At 37.2% G+C, this 22,289-nt stretch overlaps 1 protein-coding gene across 7 annotated transcripts in view; it reads left to right on the forward strand.

Moving 5' to 3' along the window:
• The window catches only part of LOC137124272 (zeta-sarcoglycan), a 315,366-nt gene that overhangs the window by 107,123 nt on the left and 185,954 nt on the right, over positions 1 to 22,289 (forward strand). For 5 of the 7 annotated variants that reach the window (XR_010913939.1, XR_010913938.1, XM_067499090.1 and 2 more), the window contains exon 2: positions 41 to 124. The exons of 1 other annotated variant lie outside the window; for it this stretch is intronic. Coding sequence is in view for 1 of the 6 variants with exons in the window: in XM_067499090.1 (XP_067355191.1) it covers positions 41 to 124 (84 nt within the window). In the remaining 5 variants the exon portion in view is untranslated. Of the gene's footprint in view, positions 1 to 40; positions 125 to 7,735; positions 7,929 to 22,289 lie in introns of those variants that run through there. One more of the 7 variants, XM_067499094.1, reaches the window with a different exon arrangement.

Here is a 22,289-nt window from a genome sequence, read left to right on the forward strand (position 1 = left end):
TGATGCTGCAGTCTGAACATACTGTGTTTTACCTATGTAGCAGACCTGTGAGGGATCATCTGTGCATGGTGCTGAGGATACAGAATGGACAAAACCTTTGGCATGTGACAACACAAAGCAGGAGGTCAGTCAACAATTAGTTTGTTTTGCATACAGTTTAAATATTGATGAATTTGTTTTCTAGTAGCATTTCATGTCTGGTCATAAATATTTGAGGGATATAAATACCCATTATTATATATCTGAGGTTGTGACTCCTCAACCTACATGCCAATTATATGCTAAGACCTGGAATATTTCCAGGATGGACAGAGGAAAGAGAGCAAATGACTTAAGCTTTAGAGCAGCAGTGGATTAATGCTATTTTCCATCAATCTCTGCTCTGTAGTGTGGCAGATAACTGTCAGTTTTGAGTCTTTGTAAACAAGAGGAGTGGATGAGGAGAGAACTACTATCAGGCAGAGTTGAAAAAATAAGGAGACAACATCTATGGAGAAGGAGCGGCTGGGTGTCGGCGTGATGGAGCGGGAATAAAGATTAAATAAATGGATGATTACAGTGCCTTATATAGTGTGAATTTGAGAGTGCAATTCATTTTGCACAAGCAGTCTCAGATTTGAAACATAATTTAAGTAAACAAAAAAAAAAAGCTGTGGCAATTTTGACTTGTGTGCTTTATGGCAAACTAAAAATATGCCTCTAAAATCTAAAAAAGTCAAGACTTGCTAATCCTTCTTCTGAAGGTGTCTGCATGGGTTTGTTCTATTGGTATTTGCTGAGTGGGTTTTTCATTTGTTGTTAGGTTTAGGGTTGTCCTTTTCATTTGCTTCCTGCCTAAATGTATATCACAATCTTGTATGTTAGTCATCAGTCATAAGGAGGAAACTTGACTAGTACAAAACATTTAAGAGATTTTTGCTGTATGCTCCGTTACCAGCATTTAAAATGACTAATTCTAAAACTAAAATAGTTATTTCCATTGTGAATAAATATTAAGTACTTGAGTAATTCAAATTATCTACTGCTGTGAATGATTGAGTAGTGATGTTAAAAAAATAAAAGACATACAGCTCCTTGTTAACTCTAGACCATCAGAGCTGAAATGTGTTAAAAAAAATTATAATTAACCTCCTCCCTGTCCTACTTATTAAATTTCAACAAAGCATCTAGTGCTAATATCCCAGAGTTCACTGGGGGAGGGACAGAATGGCTGATGGAATATGAAAGAGGGAAGCACATCTGGTGTTAGAATACACCAAGTGAGACACTGAAAGGCTTATGGGGCTATGCTGATTAGGACACACACACACACACACACACACACACACACACACACACACACACACACACACACACACACACACACACACACACACACACACACACACACACACACACACATACACACACTGAATTGCATTTTTATCCAGGAGGAAAAGGGTAAATAACAAGCGATCGAGAAACTCAACTTACTAAAATATACAAGTATATGCACTACAATGTGCAATGTAATTGGTATTTAACTATATTTTTTAATCTTTTTTTTTAATACTGATGTACAGCATTTTTAAGTGTGTGTGTACTGTATATACAGATCATATGAGAGTGTGTGTGGGTTTGTCAGGGTGAAGTTAGCACTACTGCAATTCAGATTCCAACAGTAATAGTATATATGATGAAATTTCTACCTGCCCTGAACATGCACTACTTTAACTGTAAAAGATGACTAGCAAATGGAGAGTGTGAGGCTTCTCCTGGTCCTAGCCCTTGTCTTTGCCTTCATAGAACATTCAGTGAATCTGTGTTTGTGATGAAATGCACCTCATTTTTGACCCTGGAAACCTTGAAATTGATCCAGACTGCAGTAGAAGTAAAGCATGCTCCCCTTTATCTAAATCATGCTTCTTACATTCCTTTTATAATCTTGCTCCAGCAAACACTGTTGTGCCAATTTGTAACATATCTGGCATCAGTTATCTGAACCTTGTTGACATTAATATTTAAGAAACATGGAGGACAAAAAAACATCCAAGATCACGAGGTTGTCGTACGTTCTTAAAGTTTATAATTCTTTGTTACAAGCATATTCTGGTGAGTCAACTGGAGAAACTAAGTTGAGCTCACTGTCCCGATTCTTCAACTTTTGACTGCAGCTGGGAAACACTCCCAGGGTAGCCATTAGTGGCTAGAGAGGCTGTAATGAAAAGCTGGAGGGGGTCCCAAAAAGTCTGAATTAAGTAGATGCCACTTTACACTGCATAGGCATGAAATAATAGCCTCCCATAATTACCCTGGATACTTTATGTGAGTGCATTATGAGGTCTGAGAGCTTTAATGATACAGCTGGAGTATAAATTCCATCACCGGTCTTCACTGGATCATTTTTCTTTGTAAGTTTAGATTTCTTGACACATTCTTTTGACGTTGAATTACTTTAGGTGATGCTTGCTTGCTTATCCAAGAAAGGTCAGTTGTTTGCACTTTGTTTCTCGAGTTGCTGCTTAACTGCTGCTCAACTTTTTTCCTTTGTAGGAAAAGGATAGTGTTACACTCTTCTAATTCCATAAAGATGCTGAAGCCAACATTCAAACTTCTCAGCTCATGTTTGCTTGTCAGCCTGCAGCCTGAATTTGCTCATTGATGTCATACACCTCTATTGTCCAAAATCAATTAATAATGGCATCAGATTACATAAAAGGAACTTCAAAAGACAACGTAAGAATGACAGCCTAATTAAAATGTTGATACTTTAGAAATCAAACATTTAATTGATTTCCTCCCCTTTTTTTTCTTTTGTTCCTTCCTTATTTTACATGTCATCTCTAATCAGGCTGTCTTTCACTCTGCTGTTAGTGAAAAAGTTTGCATCCCCTTAATTTTTTTTCTTCGACATAAATGATGTACATAGAAATAGTACAAATTTTGCTTTGTCTAAAAGTGATAACCCAGAAATAGATGAAAAACGGACACAGTTGTCCAAGAAGCGCAGGGCCAAGAAAAATAACAGGCGCTACAGTAGGAAACTTAAAAAATGTAAAAATAGGACCACACTGGGCCTGACAAAGTCCCACATCTCCAGACGTCTGGATTGGTTAGGGGAAAGTACACGGAAAGCCACTGCTTATTTCTAAATGCTTCTAATGCTTGAGGTATGCTAAGGAGTATGTGAACAAACCAAAGTTTTGGAATAATATTACGTGGTCTAATAAGACCAAATTTGAATTATGTAGTCAGAATTCACACAGGCATGTGTGGAGTGAAAAAGAACTGCCTACATGGAGGATCACTGATGTTTTGGTGGGTGTATGTCTACATCATTGGAAGTGGAGGGGAGAATGAATGTATTGGAGAACGTTTCATAAAGTGGTATGCAAAGGTTTGCAATTTATATACATTTTTATAACTGCTCACAACAACGTTTATACACTCCTTGATAATTTTTGGTAATATGGGAAATTTTGCACTAGCTGACTCTGCATTGAATATTATGTTGATCAAAAAATCTTTACTGTTTTTGCCATTTCAAAGTTTCACACTCAGCTCTGTGCAGTGCTTTGTTCTCCAGCAGATAACAAACAACCCAGATGCAAATTATCCTCCAAAATCCCCCAAAGACTCAAAACAGCTATACATTTTACAGCAGTGTCTTTCTAACATTCTGGTTGGCTAAATACATAGAGGTCTTTCAGTTATGATTTTTCTATTAAAATTTTCTTATCAGTGCAGATAAACTGAGGTTTCGGCAAAATTCATTCCATCCCTTCCATTCACCCCCTTGGTTCACCTTTGGTCCCAGGACCCATTAGTTTTACTGTTTGTTCAAATTCATTTTAGGTGTGTGATGGTATCACTAGCAGGAAATGCTCTTTGTACGCTGGGAGTGATAGAGTAAAGTGCAAAACTATCTTTTCAATCATTCTGTCACTAGAAAGCTGCACTTTTTGTCTACTGACATTGGCTAAGCCCTTTACAGGAATATCATTTTTCATGTTTCACCTTTACCCTAGCTACTGCCTGTTTTACACAACTTTAAACAAGACCAAAGTTTACTAACAGCATCTGATAATACTCCCTCAGGGTTTATACTTCAAAATGGAATACTTCCAAATGTTAAATTCAATCCTTCCAAACTGCAGTGTCTTTGTACTGCTTTAAAATGTAGAGTAAAATGAATTGCTTACACAAAGATACCAAACATCATACAGTCATGGAAGTGCTTTTAAAAGGATCTCACTTGTGCCACAGAATTGCATGGATGATACAGACTGTAGTGTGAAATGCTTAAACTACTCTACTGCTGGTTCTGGTTCTGATTTGTTTTTATTTTTATTTTTTTTTAGGATATATTATATTGTATATATTGCATTGGACATTAACATGAAATCACGGTCCTAGCATTTAGGTGAGACATTGAGTTTTAAAACCAATATAAGCGTGGACAGCATAAAGTAGGTGAATGTCTTATGTCTGCCAGGGCCCAGGTCTGGATACAGAGTGGTCAAAGTGAGGCACACACAGAGACAAAACTACACTCGCAAAGAAAGCAGTTTTTATATGTTAACCAGCTTGAAAAATGGCTCCGCCCACTTAACTTTCAAAGGATTAGCACAAACTGTTCAGTTATTGGTGTTAAATTACTGTGTGTGTGTGTGTGTGTGTGTGTGTGTGTGTGTGTGTGTGTGTGTGTGTTCTACAGCACTTACAGCTGAGTGCCAGAGAGAGCTTGGAGTACACAGATGGATCAATAAACACATTTTTACACACCTTTTTAACACATCTCTGTCATAAGTTTACCACAGCAGTGAAAGCATTGTATTGCTATGCTCACATTCACCAGATTTTGCATTTGACAGTTATTAAGGTGGTGCAAAAAAAGGTGTGGCAGTAGAGAGAGGAACACCTTAATTGCTTTAGTAACTAATTTGCTTTGTGTGGTCTGTTATATACAATTCAAAATACAACATGGGTGCAAAAGACTTGAGAGAAAGAGCTTTCAATCCTCCGACCTAAACAATACTAAAGGTAGTCTGTCTGCACTGTCTCATATGACCCATAGGGTATATTGTTAAAGAGATGCCAGCTGACGTATTTTAAGTAGCACCCTAATGCAAGCTTGCGCACCATGCTGCAGGAATAGGGTAACAGAATAACGAGGACATAAAAATACCATAATGATATTGAAAGGTCAGGGTTATTTAATGTGAAAACAGACACCGTTAAACTTTGTTAAGAAAGCTACTTAGAAAATACTTTTATGTATTTATCTTCTCAATATTGATTCATTGGGGAACTTCAGAGATATCTGGTGTTTACTGTTAAATAAAAGAATGGTAGCAAGATTTCTTAAAATAATGTTTAATTAATAAGGAAGAAAGTTTTTGACATTAAGGAAGAGAGTTTATAAATCCCATATTAATCCCTTTTAAAGTATACTATAGAGGTGTTTCTTTTTTCTTTGATATTTTGGTGTCTATTGTTTTCTTTCATTTTCCCAGTTTTCTTCCATATTTCACAGCTGCTCAATCTCTCTTCTTTTCTGTATAACTCTGTGTTTACTTACTCTGCAGTTGAAAATCCCCTGGTGGAGTTTCCACATACTGTATGTACTTTGGAGCGGTTGGGTAGTTATATGCATTTAAATAGTTCATGCATTTAAATTCACTTAAACTGGCTTTGACACATAGTTCATGCATTCAAAAGAGAAAAGTCCTGCAGTGCTGATCTTAAGCCTTTTCAGTTTTACCCCAGGCCAAGGGGAAGTACAATGCAAACAGTGTCCAACTAAGAAATAGCTAGCATTTATATAAGTGCTTTGTAACCTTTTAAAACCTCTCTGAGGTACACACCTTGGTAAGTATTTACACAAAGACATTTCATATACCTGGTTACATGTACAGTTCATTCAGAAAGTTTTCAGACCCCCTTCACTTTTTCAATTTTGTTAAATTGCAGACTAATACCACATTAGTTCAAATTAAAAAAAAAATCTCAATAATCTACACTCAGTAGACCCATAAAGAAAGTGAAAACAGAATTTTAGAAATGTTTGTCCTGTTACAGTAGAACTTTAGCATAAATACTTTCCCAAACATTTTCTCTAATGCTCACAACAGCACCAGTAAAGTGTGTCAGAAAGAAGGAATTGAATTATTTTGGGGGATTTGGTTCGGGTACAGACTTGGGAAGGGAGATTTCTCAGAGGAATGACTCTTTTAATGATTTTTGGATCTTCTCATAATATTCAGTCAGACACATTGCACACAAATTGTGATGTTATGAACGCACATATGCGTGCACACACTTGTTTGCGGTCTTTATTTTTCTAATTAAAAAGATTAACTATTTAACACACAAAGGTACTAAATCTTAATAAGCTTTAACTATTCAGAATTATTTTACAGATGTGTGTATTCCTTAAGATTCTGGATTTTAGTAGGATTTAGTAGTAGTTTTTAGTAGGTCCCACTAAGAAAAATCACATCCAGAAAAAAAATCACAACTACTCATTTATGTGTAACTCTGATTTTAAAAAATGTAATAAATAAATGTGAAAGTATTGTGAAAGTGGAAGTTATATCAAATCAAAATGTAGAAGATTCGCTTGCTCGTTGAACTAGAAATACTGTAAAGAACGGCCAACGACCCCAAACTACAAGCAGCTAATGAGAGCACTGGCTCATGTTCTGTGCTTTGAATTATTAAAAATCATCTAAAACATTTATACTGAAGCAGAAAAACTCCCAAAAATGTTTGGCAGATGCTATAAAATTACATGATAGGTAACATTTTTATGACTATACAGTATAAAATGTTTGCAGGTGTTCAACATTGTGGATGAATACATACACCTAATATTGTTAATTTACTCATCCATCTTTCTTTTAACAGATGACCTAAACGTTGATGCACGCATACATGTACATGCACATACATCAGTCATATGTTAAATACCGTGGCACAGGCTGACAAGCATTGATTATCAATGATGGCACACATGAATGATTGTTAGACTGCAGTAACAATGTCACTGCTCTTTAGCACTTTAGCACCTCTTCTGCATCAAAGAATAAAAGTTAACAGACATTGCTAGACTCACACAAAGACACACACAAATTCATAAAACTTCAGTCCATCAATTACACTATTATTGCAGGTAACTAGCAACTGCAGTGTATGGTTGAAGACACAATTAAATAAGAACAGCTGAAAGTTCCCACGTGTTGGTGTGTAGTAAGAGTAAAACTGTGTGTGTGTGTTTTGTGTGTGGTATTTAAAGACACATCTCAGAGTTGACAAATTGAAGTCCTTAACCTACTAATTGCAACCTTGCCTTGAGGAAACACTTAAAATTGCACTTTTTTTCTTTCTACATCAAATTTTCTCCTCAGTTGTTTCTGTCTTCCCCTAACTTTGTAGTCTTCTTCTATCAATCTTCCTTTGTACCCATGAGATACAGACTTTGTGTTTATATTAAGAGATTCTTATGTACAGTGCTTACAGACATTTTTTTTTTTACACATATGAGGTTTTGATCATGGGTGAATCGCTCTCTGCACACCAAAGTGCTGTTTTGCTAATTGTGCTTGAAAACATGTGACAAACAGAACTAAAGGAGGAGCCTGTTACCTTTTGAGAGACAGGATTTTACATACTGCTGCTCCTCTTATCATCTTGTTGATAAGAGCAACTTGTCTTATTAAAGAACACGCCATTGCAAAACTAGTGCTCATTTTAGCAGTCTGTCTGTCTTGAAGCAAAGAGTGACAGAGGCCCAGAGATAACAAAATGCAACACTTTTGCAGTAAATTCCCACTCTGAAGTTGCAGCTGTCAGGTATCGTAATGAAGTCAGTGCAATCCATCTACTTTTACTTGTATTCTTAGCCTTAGAATGGATGTTTCTATTGCTGCCTCATTTGCTCAGCTCAAGTAAGTTAATTGTGTTAATACTTTGCATATATTGCTTAATGCCTCACAAATTACAACTTACTCCCTGTTTTTTCTTTATACGGTTTGGCTGTGACCTTACCTCTCCCTGCTTCTGTTGTGTCACCGCTGTGTGAGTTTGTTTTGCTACAGAGCTGCATCCACATTCTATGGAAGTATGCTTGTACTTCCCAAATGTGTGATTTGCAAGACAATGAAAAAAAGTGATTAAAAAAAACATTTACTGTTTCGTTTCATGCTATCATCACACGATGTAAATTATCTCACTGTTCTAATCCAATGATTGAGTAAAGGTCTGTTATTGTGGCAGTGTATTTGACTTCTTACAATTAGATTGTTGTTATTTTTCTCACAAACATTTGTTTGCCTCAAAATTACGCCCAATAAGGTGTGTTATGATTAATTATTATATGATTTAGAAGAATGCTCTTGTGGTCTGGAGATTTTGTTTTGAAGTGGATGCAGCTGATTGGACAAAACTCAAGGCAAAACAAACAACAGCATCAATAAGAAAAGAGTTAGAAATTTAAAAGAGAAAAGGAAAACTGCTCAGTCCACACTGGACTGGATGTAACAGTGCAAACTGCTTTGTTGAAAGAGTTGCAGACGAATCAGGTAACAGGGAAAGGTGGGAAAGGACTGAAAGGGAAAGTTAAGCCGGATTCACATGTGATCTCTGGACAGCGTCAGGAGAAATCAACCTCTGAAATTGTCCAGGGTTGCATTTCACACACGTAACGCACAGCTGGGGATTGTCTGAGTCAGAGGCATCATCACAGGAAAAACGTTTTTCAGTGCACAGTCATACAAGAGGGGCAACATGATAGAAAAGTGTGGGAAACTGTGTCATCGGAGCTGTGATTCTACAAAAAAAAATTTCTAGTCGAGTGATATTTCTATTACTTGATTGCTGTTCTAGTAGAGTCATTCGCCTGACAGTTCGGGACAGAGCAGCACGTTGAAAGCACAAGCTCATGCATATAACATGAACATTCCACTAGGGGTCTCAAAGGATAAAGTCCAGATAATGTCAGAAGCATCTTACTCGGACATTTGCATTCTCACATGCACACATTATGCAAACTGACATTATTAAGTATGTCACTTACTTTGTAAAAATCTTACTATTAATATTATGCATTGGGAGATCACACAGTGAACAATGTACCACTAGCCTAGTAGGGCCGATTTCTGCCTATGCACACTGCATGCTGTGTGTCACCGCAGTACGTAGCAGATGAGGAATCTGAAAAGTGCTGGGAGTTAACTGTCCACAGCAGGTCCAAGCCATGCAAGGAACCAGCAAAAAAGCACAATCATTAAACTTCAGCAGAACAGATGGCTAAATATAACAAACACTGTGTAATAACATCTCTGATAACGCAGTGCCATTTCAAGCAGTTTAGTGAGATGGTTTCAAACTACTGTTATTTAGACCCAAATTAAATACAGCCTGGATGAAAATATTTAAATCAGCTGTGCCCAAATTGTATGAGTCATGTCACCAAATTGTAACGCATAAATTGCAGAAAGTTCAACGAGCATTTTGCCAAAATTATCATCGATACAATTCCAGAAAATATCATAATATAATTTTCAGTGCGGCTGCTGTAATCATCAGATTTATCTTCTCATTTCATTGGGATCATAGTTTATATAGTTAGCACACCTTCATTAACCTTTTAGTAAGAATCCGTGGAATAAACATTCAGTTTAGTAAAGACTTGGAACATTCCTGTGCCTTATCATCAATCCCCCTATTTTGTGTGTGAAATGTTGCACTTCTATTTGCACAAACGTTTTTATGACAGGGAACTGCCCTGAGGAGAAAACATTTTTTCTCAATTACGTTCTTCATCCATGTTTATAGTTTACAATCACTTCCTGCTGTTCTCCATAGGTGATTATTTCCTCAACTTGGAAGGAGAAAGCGCTGTTGTTATGAATGCTCTATAAATACTTAGTATTTAGTACTTAGTATGTATCCTTGAATATCAGTTACTTACTTTAGAGCAGCAGTGAACACACAGCCCTTAAATGTACCACATACACTCACTTGAACCTCTTGCACTGAAATTCCGACATTCTCCTGACTTTGTCTAGAGGGGGTGTATGTGAGAACGCAAGTGTTCGAGTGAGACACTCCTGACGTTACCTGCAGTTTATACTTCGTGAACCCCTAGTAAAATGTTTGCATTATGTGCGTGAGCTCATGCTTGCAGCATGCTGCTCTGTCCCGAATTGTCGGGAGGAATTAAAGCAAGTGAATGGGTGTGTTGATGATATTTCTATCACGCGACCTTGTGGACTACCTATGAACCTTTTTTTTTTTTTTTAGAATAATGCCCCCGATGTGCTGTAAATAAAACACTGTTTGCTCCAGATCATGCTGTGTCTCATGTGCATGCTGACCACACACTGAGATCAAGCAGTTCCTTGCGTGAGGAAGCTTCTCATTCGTGGGATCTCCGGCTGTATGTTACATGTGTGAAATGCAACTCAACATCAAGAGAGCTTCCATTCAAATGTGAAAAAGGTTTTATACTAACACCTTATCAGCTTGGTCAGTGCCATCTAAAACACGCGCGCAAACACACGCACAGACTGATGATCATACTGACACTGCCCATTATGAAGTCATGGTGAGAGAGAGTAAAGGGTGAGTGCAGTAGAGTGAAACTTAGGAGAGAGAGAAAGAAAGCAGCTCTGTATCTAAATGTATTGTGCTGATCCCTCATGCACAATTCATACTCACCCTACACACACACACCATATAAGCATCTTTATTCATTCACAATTCATTTTGGTAGAACATTTTTGACATAGGGAACACAAACCACACAATCATAAACACACACACAGACACACACACACACACACACACAAACAGCTGGTGTCTTTGGATTTTCAGGCTGATTGGCAGTTATTTTTCTCAGCCTGTATCTAATGGCTAATTAGCATGCAGTTAATGATATCCATCTCTGTGTGTCTCTCTCCTTCTCTGTTCTGTAGAAGATTGGGGGAAGGTTTCCTCTAAAGGGCAGGAAGGGAGTCAGGAAGCTAACCAAGGCTTCCACTTTGTCTTTAGTTCAGAAACAGATGGTTAGACAAAGTTAGAAGGAAATGCAGCTGCTCTCAATTCTCTATACTTTAAAGGTGGAGGGATGAATGATGTTCTTTTTTTTCAGCACACCACAGAGGAAGCAGCTTTTGCTGCTTTGCAGTGTTCTTTGTTAAATAGATTATGAATCCCAAACAGGCAAAATGCATAACTACGAGTACAGTAATTGGTTACCTGCGTTTGACCATAGAAACCCTGTTCAATTAGTAGCATTGGAATAAAAATTAATCTCTTTTATAACATACATTTTCTGATTGCTGCATAAAATAATGTCAAGCCAGCTGTCATTTGATAAAAAGGGAATATGTGAACATGTGCTTCTTCTGCAGATGCACTCTGCTTAAAACAAAAATGCAGCATAATTTAAAATGGATCTTACTAGTCCTCTGTGACTTGTTAATTTCTGTAAAGTCTAGAGGAGCAACAGAGAGGATTCGAGTGAAGCTGAGACAGGAGCTTGACTTATTTATTAACTTCATAACAAGCGTTTTAATTGGTTCCTCTAGCTTGTTTGGACAGTGGCTACAGTATTATATGCAGTGTTTCTCTGAACCAGTGAGGTGAAATTCACTTACACAAAATCCAACTTGATATATAATTGTTAGTTAAAAACCTTTTCTTAGCTCATACAGCACGTGTGCAGTGGAGTTTTCCCACCATTTATTTTTTCCCCATCTTTCTGTATGCTAGGTGACCTTGATGCTTGGTGATGTTCAAGTGAGCTACACATACATACCAGTTGTTTTGTCACCTCTTAACTGTGTCCATAGTATCAGGTCCAGACTATGGCCCCACTTCTTCTTCGCCCTCAGATTTTTATACTCTTTTGTTTTGCACCAATTGTAAAATAGAAATGTTATCAACACTAATTCTAAATCCCTACACTATTTTATTCACTTCATACAGACTTTGTACTAACAAGCTGGCAGGTCAAGTCTGTTTAATACCCACTCTAACTCATTTGGACATTTGTGTTTTCACATACACCTCTTTGGGCTAATGTCTAGATACATTCAGTGTGTTTAGTTGCAGTGGTTATATGAAAAGGACAAATACCTTTCAGTAACAATGATGAGTCTTACCAGACACTTACCAGCTACATAAAGTGTCGCACTGATGTTCCTTGAAGCTTTTTATGTCATGCTAATTATTACACGTGACATGGAATAATTTAGTTATTTCTCCGGATATAGAAAAAAGTCACTGTAACTTGGTTACAGTTATACTAGTGTTACATTCTGAGTTAAGAAATGACCCGCAGTATTCATAACCCTAAATCGTGTCACATTACAACCAAAAATGTAAACATATTTTATTGGGTTTTTATGTGATAGACCAACACTAAGTGGTACATAATTATGAAGTGGAAGGAAAATGATAAATGGTTTGCAAAATAATTTACAAGTGAATATCTGAAAAGTGTGGCATGCATTTCTATTCAGAAACACCTTTTGCTGCAAATCGTTTGGGGTATGTCTCTACTAGCTTTACACATCTACAGAGTACATTTGCCCATTCTTCTTTGCAAAATAGCTCACGCTCAGTCAGATTGGATGGAGAGGGTCTATGAACAGCAATTTTCAAGTCTAGGCACAGATTCTCAGTTGGATTTAGGTCTGGACTTTGACTGGGTCATTCTAACAAATGAATATGCTTTGATCTAAACCACTCCATTTTAGCTCTGACTCTATGTTCATGGTTGTTGTCCTGCTGGAAGGTGAACCTCCATCCCAGTCTCAAGTCTTTTGCAGACTCTGACAGGTTTTTTTCTAAGATTGTCCTGAAGATTGGCTCCATCCATATTCCCATCAGCTCTGACCAGCTTCCCTGTCCCTGCTGAAGAAAAGCCTACCACATCATGAAGCTGCCACCACGTTATTTACGGTGGGGATGGTGTGTTCAGGGTGATGTTTAGGTTCTGCAACACATAATGTTTTGCAATTGGGACAAATGGATCTTCACATGGCTTGTGGGGACTTCTTATGTCTTTCTTTCAACAATGGCTTTGTTCTTGCCAATCTTCCATAAAGGCCAGATCAGTGGAGTGCATGACTAAGAGTCGTCAGTTTAGGTGGACGGCCACGCAGTTGTGCCACACTCTTTTTATTTATTTATTTTTTTTATTTTTTTTTCCCCTATCATTTTGGGATGATAGAATGTACATTGTTCAAAGCTTGCGATATTTATTTCTAACCATGTGGAAAATTTCAAGGGGTATGAATACTTTTGCAACACACTGTAAGTGAAGATGTATGATGAATGCGACAATGTCTTTGCAAATTATTAACTAAATTTATTGGATTAAATGCTTCCAGTCTTTGATGTGCAATAAAAAACATACTTGCTGTAACTTTATTGTTACAGCAAAAAATGTGAAAAAAGAAGTAAGTAAAATAAGTAATAATAGAAAAGTCTGTCAAAACATCCCCTGACTGGATCACTGACACATAAAATTGCTGCTGTTCTTCTTAGAAAATATAAACTTGACAAACCTTTTATCTCACGGACAGAACTAACAGTGTCTTTCTCAAAATACCATTCAGTGAAAAAAAATGGGAATATTATACAGTGAACTGACAATAAGATTAAAACAAAGACTTTTTTTCTTTTATCAACATAATATTGAATGCACATTCACCTAGTGTGAATTTTCTTAATTGATTTTAAATCAAAGTCTGCCCGTGTCCTACTAAAATTGAACCTAACAAGACATGGCCTGTAAGGGCCCAAATAAGTAGCTTTCCACCACAGAGTTTTTAAATTCAGAACGTTCACACTGTGTATGGACCTATTGCCTTTACTCTCTCTTAATTCATTCCTCCTCCAGTCTGCCAGCTGTTACTATCACTCTTTCTGCACTTGTTAGGCTTATGTGCCCAACATGTACTTCAGTGGTAATATTGTTTATTCTAATTATAAAAAAATATTTAAAGCTGTTTATAGTGAATGATTGCTGGTTAATTTTGATTTGATTTGTCTAATTATAAAGTAACCAAACACGGGAGAGGTGGGGGGTCAGGTCCTGTTTCTGTGTCAGACATATTTGATAATAATAGGCTAATTAATAAAGATACCATTGTTATGTTTGCATTATGAGTTCTACAGCTGTGTGTCCATGTTTACCTTTGTTTGATAGGTAGAAGAATACTGTAATTGTTGTATTAGCGCAGTCACATACAAATTTCATTCCTATACAACTAATTTGTTCATTTATACAACAGCAAATAGATTTTCAAAGGAGCAAAACTGCGACCGTGTTACTATATTTGCATTAAATATCATGTTAATGAAAGAAAATCTTTTTTACACTTTTGGCTGTAAGGGGGAGGAATGTTTTGCACTCATAAGTATGTTTTTTTTTTCTTTTTTTCCTTCTCAACACTTTTCATTGCTTCCCTCCTGCTTTGCTCTCCATCTGTTTCTGCCACAATCTACCAATCTCTCTCAGCCTTTCAACCCCACACCATTTTTGTGAATAGAAACTTGTCATCCTAAAGGTGGGAAAAGTGCAGGTGGGAGCTCAAAAAAAACCCACTGAAGTCCAGCTGCCAGTCAAGAGAGAGCAAAAAGGATGGGAGGTGATGGAAAGAACAGTCAAGAAAGAGAAGTGCAGCAGTGGTGAAGTAATTGGAAGAGTTACTGGGAGTTGAAATGTCGAACTGATTCTTCCTCTCGTCACTCTTAGTCACACTAGCTGACACTGTCCATATGAGGACATTGATATTAATAACATTGTCAGCATTACCACTAAGAAAGGCTTAACTTTTTGATTGTAAGTTCTGGCAACTTTCAGAACAATTTTGTGATTGCATGAACCACAAGTTGCAGTGCATATGGTTGAATCCCAGAGCATTTTATTTGCTTTTCAATCAGAACTTAAACAGCTTTGTGTGATGTTCTTTTACTGATAGAACTGTCATAGATGTGTGTGGGTGTGTGATCGTGCTCGTAACCTGTCATTTTGATGCCAGGGTAATCAGCCTGGCTAATGGAGTCCTTAGGCAATTAATGACTGTCTTAACTCTACCGAAGATAGAGACATACACAACGCACATTCATATAAACAAGCCCAAACATACACCTTCATCACCATCACCTTCACATTAATGCGGTAACTTCTCAAACCACCCAAGTCGGCGGTTCCATTTAAAACCAATTACTGAAGGCATATTTCATTTTCTAGTAGATCTCCACTTGCTACACAGAACAAGAAAACAACTCATTGCTGCCATCAGTTATCAATGACAATTAATCAATACAATAACACAGTCCAGAAGAGGGGACTGGTGAATTCCCCCAATGGCGAACGTGCAGACACACACACCCACACACACTCGTTGGTCTTTCTGTAAGTGTGAGGACAACACTGACATAATGTATTTCCTAGCCACTTATCCTAATACTTCACTGTCAAAGCTACAGTGGACGTCCAACTTTACCTGCACCATAATCTAAACTCTGAGTTTATTTTTGATTTTAATACTTTTAAAGCTCTTTCAGTCTCAACCAAAATGGTAGAATGACGCGTTCATCCCTAGAGAGAACTGCTAACATGTAAAATAAATCATTCAAATTTTGATCCTTGCAGTTGCCACGTGGTTTAGTTGTGTTTTGCATTGCACAGAATAAGTGCTCTTAATGTCAAACTAACTTGTACAAGCACATTTCTGTGTGTAAATCAGATTTTTTTTTTTCAAGAACACTTCATCTCATCAAATCTTTATTGCCCAAGATAAAAAATACATGTGAGACAGAGAGAAGAGCCCCCCCCCCCCCCCAAAAAAAAGAATACCACAGAGTCAGCAGCATCACATATTAGAGAAAAGAAGTCCCGACTGAGTCAAACCGTGTATTATGTGTCTATTGTACTTTGTATCTTAGTATCTCTGCGGATGGTGTCATAGCACTCTAATTTTTTGTCAGACAGTGATTAACCCAAACTTCACGTTAACCCACTTAGTTAAATTCACAAGAGTGTAACAATACTGTAACAATCATTAGTTTACTTTAGTTTTCAGGGTCAATGAATTCCTTTTATTAGATACTGCCAGCACAGTTGAAATGACCTAGCTAGAGTTGATTCTGCAGAACACAAAGGTTTTGAAATCTTCATATCTATCAAAGCTTGAGAGGCATTTTCTTGCCTATTAAGGGTCACGCAGTGACTGCAGAAAGTGTTGGAAATTAATAAAAACTTATGGCAGCATGTAAAAGCAGCAGCTTTCAGCATGTAAAAGAGGCACTGAGTAATACAGTGAAACATCAATATATGAACTCCTTTTAAGCCTCTGGAAGATGAGGTGCTGTAAACATTGTTCGAATTCCTGATACAATGTTGCGTTTTCTAATGGTCCACACAGTCATTATCACGTAGCCTTTTTTCTCTCCATAAGCTGTGTCAGAAATATGTTTTCATTAATGAATTTACTGCAAATGTTCTCAGGTGTATAAATGAGTACACATGCTTTGTTGCATCTGTATGAGCTAGCTACCTTATTAAGACCAAAGGTTAGTTTTACTGAAAGCTACTCATCCACTGAGCAGCATTATGAGCTATTGCTTTGAAAATAGATGAACAAGAGTATATCCATTACAGTTTGCATACTCTGAGCCACCTCACAGCTCACAGTAAAGCATGATATTAAGCTACTTGTTGTAGGAGTTCAGTTGTCACTTTGAGTAAAAGTTACCAAAAAAGGATTGGGTTATCTGTACACAGTTTGAATTTTCAAAGGAGCTGGGAAATAATACTGTGCAGCAGTCCCCCAGAAGGGGCCCAGCTAGTCAGCAGGTTGGAACCCAGGACCTTCTTGCTGTGCTGCCCAAATTAATTCACGGCTATATAGTTATTTGTTGTACTTTGCGTGTTGTTTGTTTACTTGCGAGATGTTATCATATTAATGGTGACTCTTAAGATTATTCTCAGTGTATATTTTTGCATTCAGTTAAATATTATGAATCCTTTTTCCCTTATTACTTTGTATTATTAGTGAGGGCCTCGTCATCGACAAGTGGTATGTATTTACCAAGCGCTATTATCTACCCTACTAGAGTGTGAATTTTATACCAGCCGTGTGACTGGTGGAGTAATTACTCATCGGGCTCACCATGAACTGAAGAGGATAATGAGATTTGTAAACAAAAGCCTGCCATTTTGGCAGCGGCTGACTCACTTACCATCCTCAAAGGTGTTTTTTTGACAGGTGCATGTGAGTGGATGTGTATCAGTGCATGTATACTTACTTGCATTAAAGGTCTGGGTTCTTTGAACAGTGGAAGAAGATTAAGACAAAGTTGGCAATAGGGAGTGCCTATTAATCCTCCCCCATGTCCTTTTCTCCCTCTATTTGACCAGATTAAACCTCACTGGGGAGTTTCTAAAAGTGATCAAACAGATAAGTCTGATGGAGAGAAGCCAGAGCCACAGGTGTGTTTCTGTAGCCTCTTTCACACATGCTGTGGGGAACAGTGTTTTGTTTACAGCCTTGCATCAACCAAAAAGACTCCATAGCAGTAGCCTGCTGACATAATACATGTCACAAATATTGTCAACACACCTTTTTAAGAAGATCAATGGCTTTTGGCTTGTCCCTTAAGGGGTCGCCACGGCGGAACGTGTTCCGCACGTTAATTTGGCGTGAGTTTTTACACCAGAATCTCTTCCTGCCTCTGGGCGGGCCACACCTGGTGTGGTGGGATTCAAGCGTGCTGCCTTCTGCATCCCAACCCAATGCTCTATCACTGAGCCACCAGGTGCTCGCTTGAAATATGTAATTCAGGAAAGAGCACCAGGCACCACTCACAGGCTCACTCACATAATGTGGATTCGTTCCATGGGGCTCGCAGGATGAAGTGCATATAATCTCAGACAGTCTGTCTTACTCAGACATTTACGCTCTAATATACACCACCTCGAAGTAAAATCCAAAGAAGATCAAGATTCCAGGGCATTTGTGTTAAAAAGGCTCATGTGTGAAGACGTGAATGCATCTGTTGTTGTGTAACTGTATACTTACCAGCTAATAGTTCCCTATTTTGACAATTTATGACACATAGGTTACATTTACAGTACTTGTTATCTTCTACTCAACTTTGCATGTTTTCATCCTAACTGAAATTTCTCACTGCGGTCTTTATCCTCCCTCCACTCTCCAAATCCAACATACTCCAAGCTGGGTTATACTATTGTCTGAAACTGCCTGAACAAAAGAATGCCAATGAATGAAAAAAAGTCTGAGGAAAAAAAGAACTGAGCCTAAAAATAGAGTCTCTGTTTATGGGTGATGAGGTGTCCTGTGAAGTGCCTGACTGTAATCAGCACTTTGGAGAGGAAAGAATAATCATCTAGCATCAATAGGCATGCCCGTGGATAATAAGAGTGGGGGAGGGCTTCAGATTAATAGGACATTTTAGTGCCTTGAGATTTCACTGACAAGAGTAGAATATGCAAAATCTGTGTTCTCCCTGTGTGTAGATGCATTCATTTAGTGAATCCGTTCAAGCCCTGGATTTTTAAATCATTTTCTGACAAAACAACAGAAATTCTTAGGACTGTAAATATCTCTTAAAAACCAGCCACAACATAGCAAAACTGCAAAAAAGGGAAAGAGGTATGAAATTTCTGAACACACACAGACCCGCATAAATTGTTCATATCATGCCCATTTATCAAACTGTAGTTCTGAATCAGAACCATACAATTAATATTTAATTGTCTTACACTATATACAGGCCTACAATGCAGTGTATATATTTGTACAAACATCTTTGGCATTAATATCTAATAATCTCAGATTAAATAAGCAAGTTCATTCTTATCATTGTAAATAAGGTATTAAATATAAAATATTTTAAATAATAAATGCTTTTTTATTAACTCTGCATTTGGATTAATTTACCTGTTGCCCTGCACCATGGTGGTTGAAGCTCAGTCTGTATAGCAGTCACAAATGAATTATAGGGTTAGTGGTCTGACTCCCGGGTTAGACTGTTGACGTGTCCTTGGCACTTGTAATTTGCTTTAATGTAAGCATCCGCTAAATGACTAAGTCATGATTTTGACTTTACTTTGCTCTCTAGTAACTTCTTTTCTTAAAATCGCTTGACTATATAAAAATAAGATTCTGACTTGCAGTCTGTTGAAAGCAGCCTTCAGCTGAGCTTTCTTGGGCTAAATCATTTTTTACAACATAGTCCTGCCTCAGGTTCATTGAAGGTCGGTTTTGTAATTTTTCCCAGTAGGTCTTTTGAAGATGGTCTTTTCAAATGAAAAATCTAATCTAATCCAAAGAATGTACTTACAAACAGAACAGAAAACAGAAACTTGTCTTAAGAGTTGTGCAACTTTAAAAAGCAACCACTAATGTCAAAATGCTCCAAAACCTTTCTCATTACCTTTCTCATCTCTACCTCATGCTGACACATCATTTGTGTGCATAGATCTTCTCTGTATTGAAAAATATGATCAACATGTGCAAATAACCATATGTCCAAACAGCAGCTGTCAGGGCTACCTGCTTATTTGCACATCCTTCTTTTTCTTACCTACCTTTGGATTCTATGTTTGATGCTGCTTTCCTGACTGACCGCATGTAAATGAAACCAGACCAATTTTTATTTGCTTACTTTTTCTTATGATTTCTTTTTGTGGCTCTAGCAAACCCTGAAACAGGTATTTTGACTAGATTATGGGCACTATATTTCACTAGATACGGTCCAAAATAATTTGCCCACAGTCTTGTGGAAAACAACATAGAAGGTATGTGGCTTTTAACAACATTTGTGTCAATGTTATAATAAGCATTTTAGGACCGTGAATGAGGTTACTGTTACTTGAATAAAGTTAGTGGTGATCTGATTTCTGTTGGTGTCCCTAACTGTCTCTAAGCGATATAATATATTAGGAGTACAGTATATTCATATATCCACAAAGTAGTTACCTTTTACATACAATATATACAAATAAGTAGGAGCTTTACCCAGAAGGTATGTAGCTCTGCCATTACTATATGCACTTGGGATTTTGACCTGCAAATTCTGTTGCATTGACTTCATAAGCTTTGGTTTTAGCTCCATCTGAACCCTGGGTCTTCTATAAAGTTTGGAAAATTAAGTGCAATTAAAGTCTGGGATAATTATTGAGAGCTTATGTTAGTTTAATAATTTCTGTAAGTAAACACTTGTAACCATATATAAGGATATACAGGAAATACTATGGGAACCAAATGTGTCTTATTATTCTGAAAGGTGTTAAGTCTGTCTAATAGAAGTGTTGTGCGCACTGCATCACTCTAAAGGGTTAATTTAAAATGGCTACATTCTGCACCTTGATAAGTCCAGAACCTGCAAATGGGGGAGTCTAAAGTATGGAGGTGAAACACATTTTTAAGGCTCTGCATAAGTCAGAAAAATAAACCTTTAAATTTACAGATGCACTGTGAAACATCTCACCATAGGCTTTTAGTTTACAGATACAATAAATATTTTCTAACAGTAATTCAGATTATAGTTTATTTCAATAAAACACCTGGGAAATGACTTAAATTTATCACCACTTGTAAGATTTAGTGCCAAGTAAAATTATTTTTTTTCTGCTGGATATTTCTATTCAGTCCCCACTCATACTCATTTACCTACATGGCAGAGAGGTGGAATATTTAGGGGAGCACAGTAAAGTGACTTTGTGGGCGCAAGAGAAATGGAGAGGCAAGGAATGCGACAGAAAGTCAGTAAGTAGGGAGATACCGTTCTGAAAAATGTTCCCCTCCCCTCAGTTTCACAGTAATTTAAACGAATCTGCATATCTGGACTCTTTACAGGGAAAGAGAAATAGACCAAGGCACGTGGAGACAAAGACAAAAAGCAGGAGCGAAAGAGATAAGAAAGGTCAAGGTGGATTTAAAGTGATACAAATGATTATTTTGTCCTTGACAACAACACACGCTCGATGATTTTTCCAGGAGAGTTGACTTCAAAGACCTTAATCAAAAAGTTTCCACTGTGCCTATGAACCCCCTAATAGTCACCACTTAGACATTGATTCATCCGCTTTAATTTTACTTCCTCTTTTTCTTGACTTTGTTTTGTAGAACTTTGAATACCAAGTAAAAGATACATTAAGAAGTAAAGGCACAAAAAATTAAAGTGAATAAAAATAATCTTACAGATCAATCAGTTGGTCTTTGTAACTCATTAACTCAGCATTTGCACTGAGGTGAAACTCCAAGTGTGGTTGCCTAGGTGTGTCTTTTTATTACACTTAAGCAATCAACAGAATAAATAAATATTATACATTATATAAATATATTATTAAATTATATACACAATATTCAATAATTTAAAACACTGACAATGTTCATCAAAAACGTATTTATGAGTATGTGAGTACTCATCAATGCAAATAATCATTGATCACCTCATTTCTGATCTACACACTTGGATGTAGTAACAATCCTACTTGTATGTACATGCTCTAAAATGCACTTCATATCATTACCTTTATTAGAAATAGCATCTTAATTGTATTTACATTTTATTCTTTATTCATTTATGTTTCTTAGTCATCCTGTTAGTATGTTCCGTTAGACTGAGATGAAAGAGAAGGACAATAAATCTCCTAGTAGCACTGGGAAGGGATTAGGTTTGTCATACCTGCAATTTTTCTATGATCTATGGGTCCCCTCACACAGCAGCGTGAAACCCCTGTTTATTCCCCTCTGTCTTGTTAATGTAGTGAACCAATGGGAGATGACTTGATCAATCAGTATCAGTCAACTATGATTTAAAGAGAAACAATCACGGCGCATGCCAAAAAGGTGGCTGGACACCAAAACAGTTTTTTTGTGTAATATACTGTGTGTCAACTTAAAGACATACAGTACAGTAGTGCTGTGGGACCATTTTGTACAGCCATACATGTCAAGCTGGGAAAAGAGTTTTGAATGTCTGAACAGCATTTTAAACGGGTTACTTCATTGGTTATGTATGTGGTGTGTCAGACATTGTCAACAATGTAGCATACATGCAGAAAGGAACATTTCATTATCTACAGTGGTTATCCTGTTAAAAGTTCCCAGAGATGATTTTAACTCGAATGTTCACAGGATCACAGGATTTCCACACACATGAGGTATGTAAACACACATGACCTTCTGTGAGGTGGTAGAGCCAACCAGTGGTGATCCTAGGCAGAAATGTATGCATAAAACCACTATGCTTAAGAT

The sequence above is a fragment of the Channa argus genome, chromosome 3 (genome assembly GCF_033026475.1).
Source record: "Channa argus isolate prfri chromosome 3, Channa argus male v1.0, whole genome shotgun sequence".
NCBI classification, from domain to species: domain Eukaryota; kingdom Metazoa; phylum Chordata; class Actinopteri; order Anabantiformes; family Channidae; genus Channa; species Channa argus.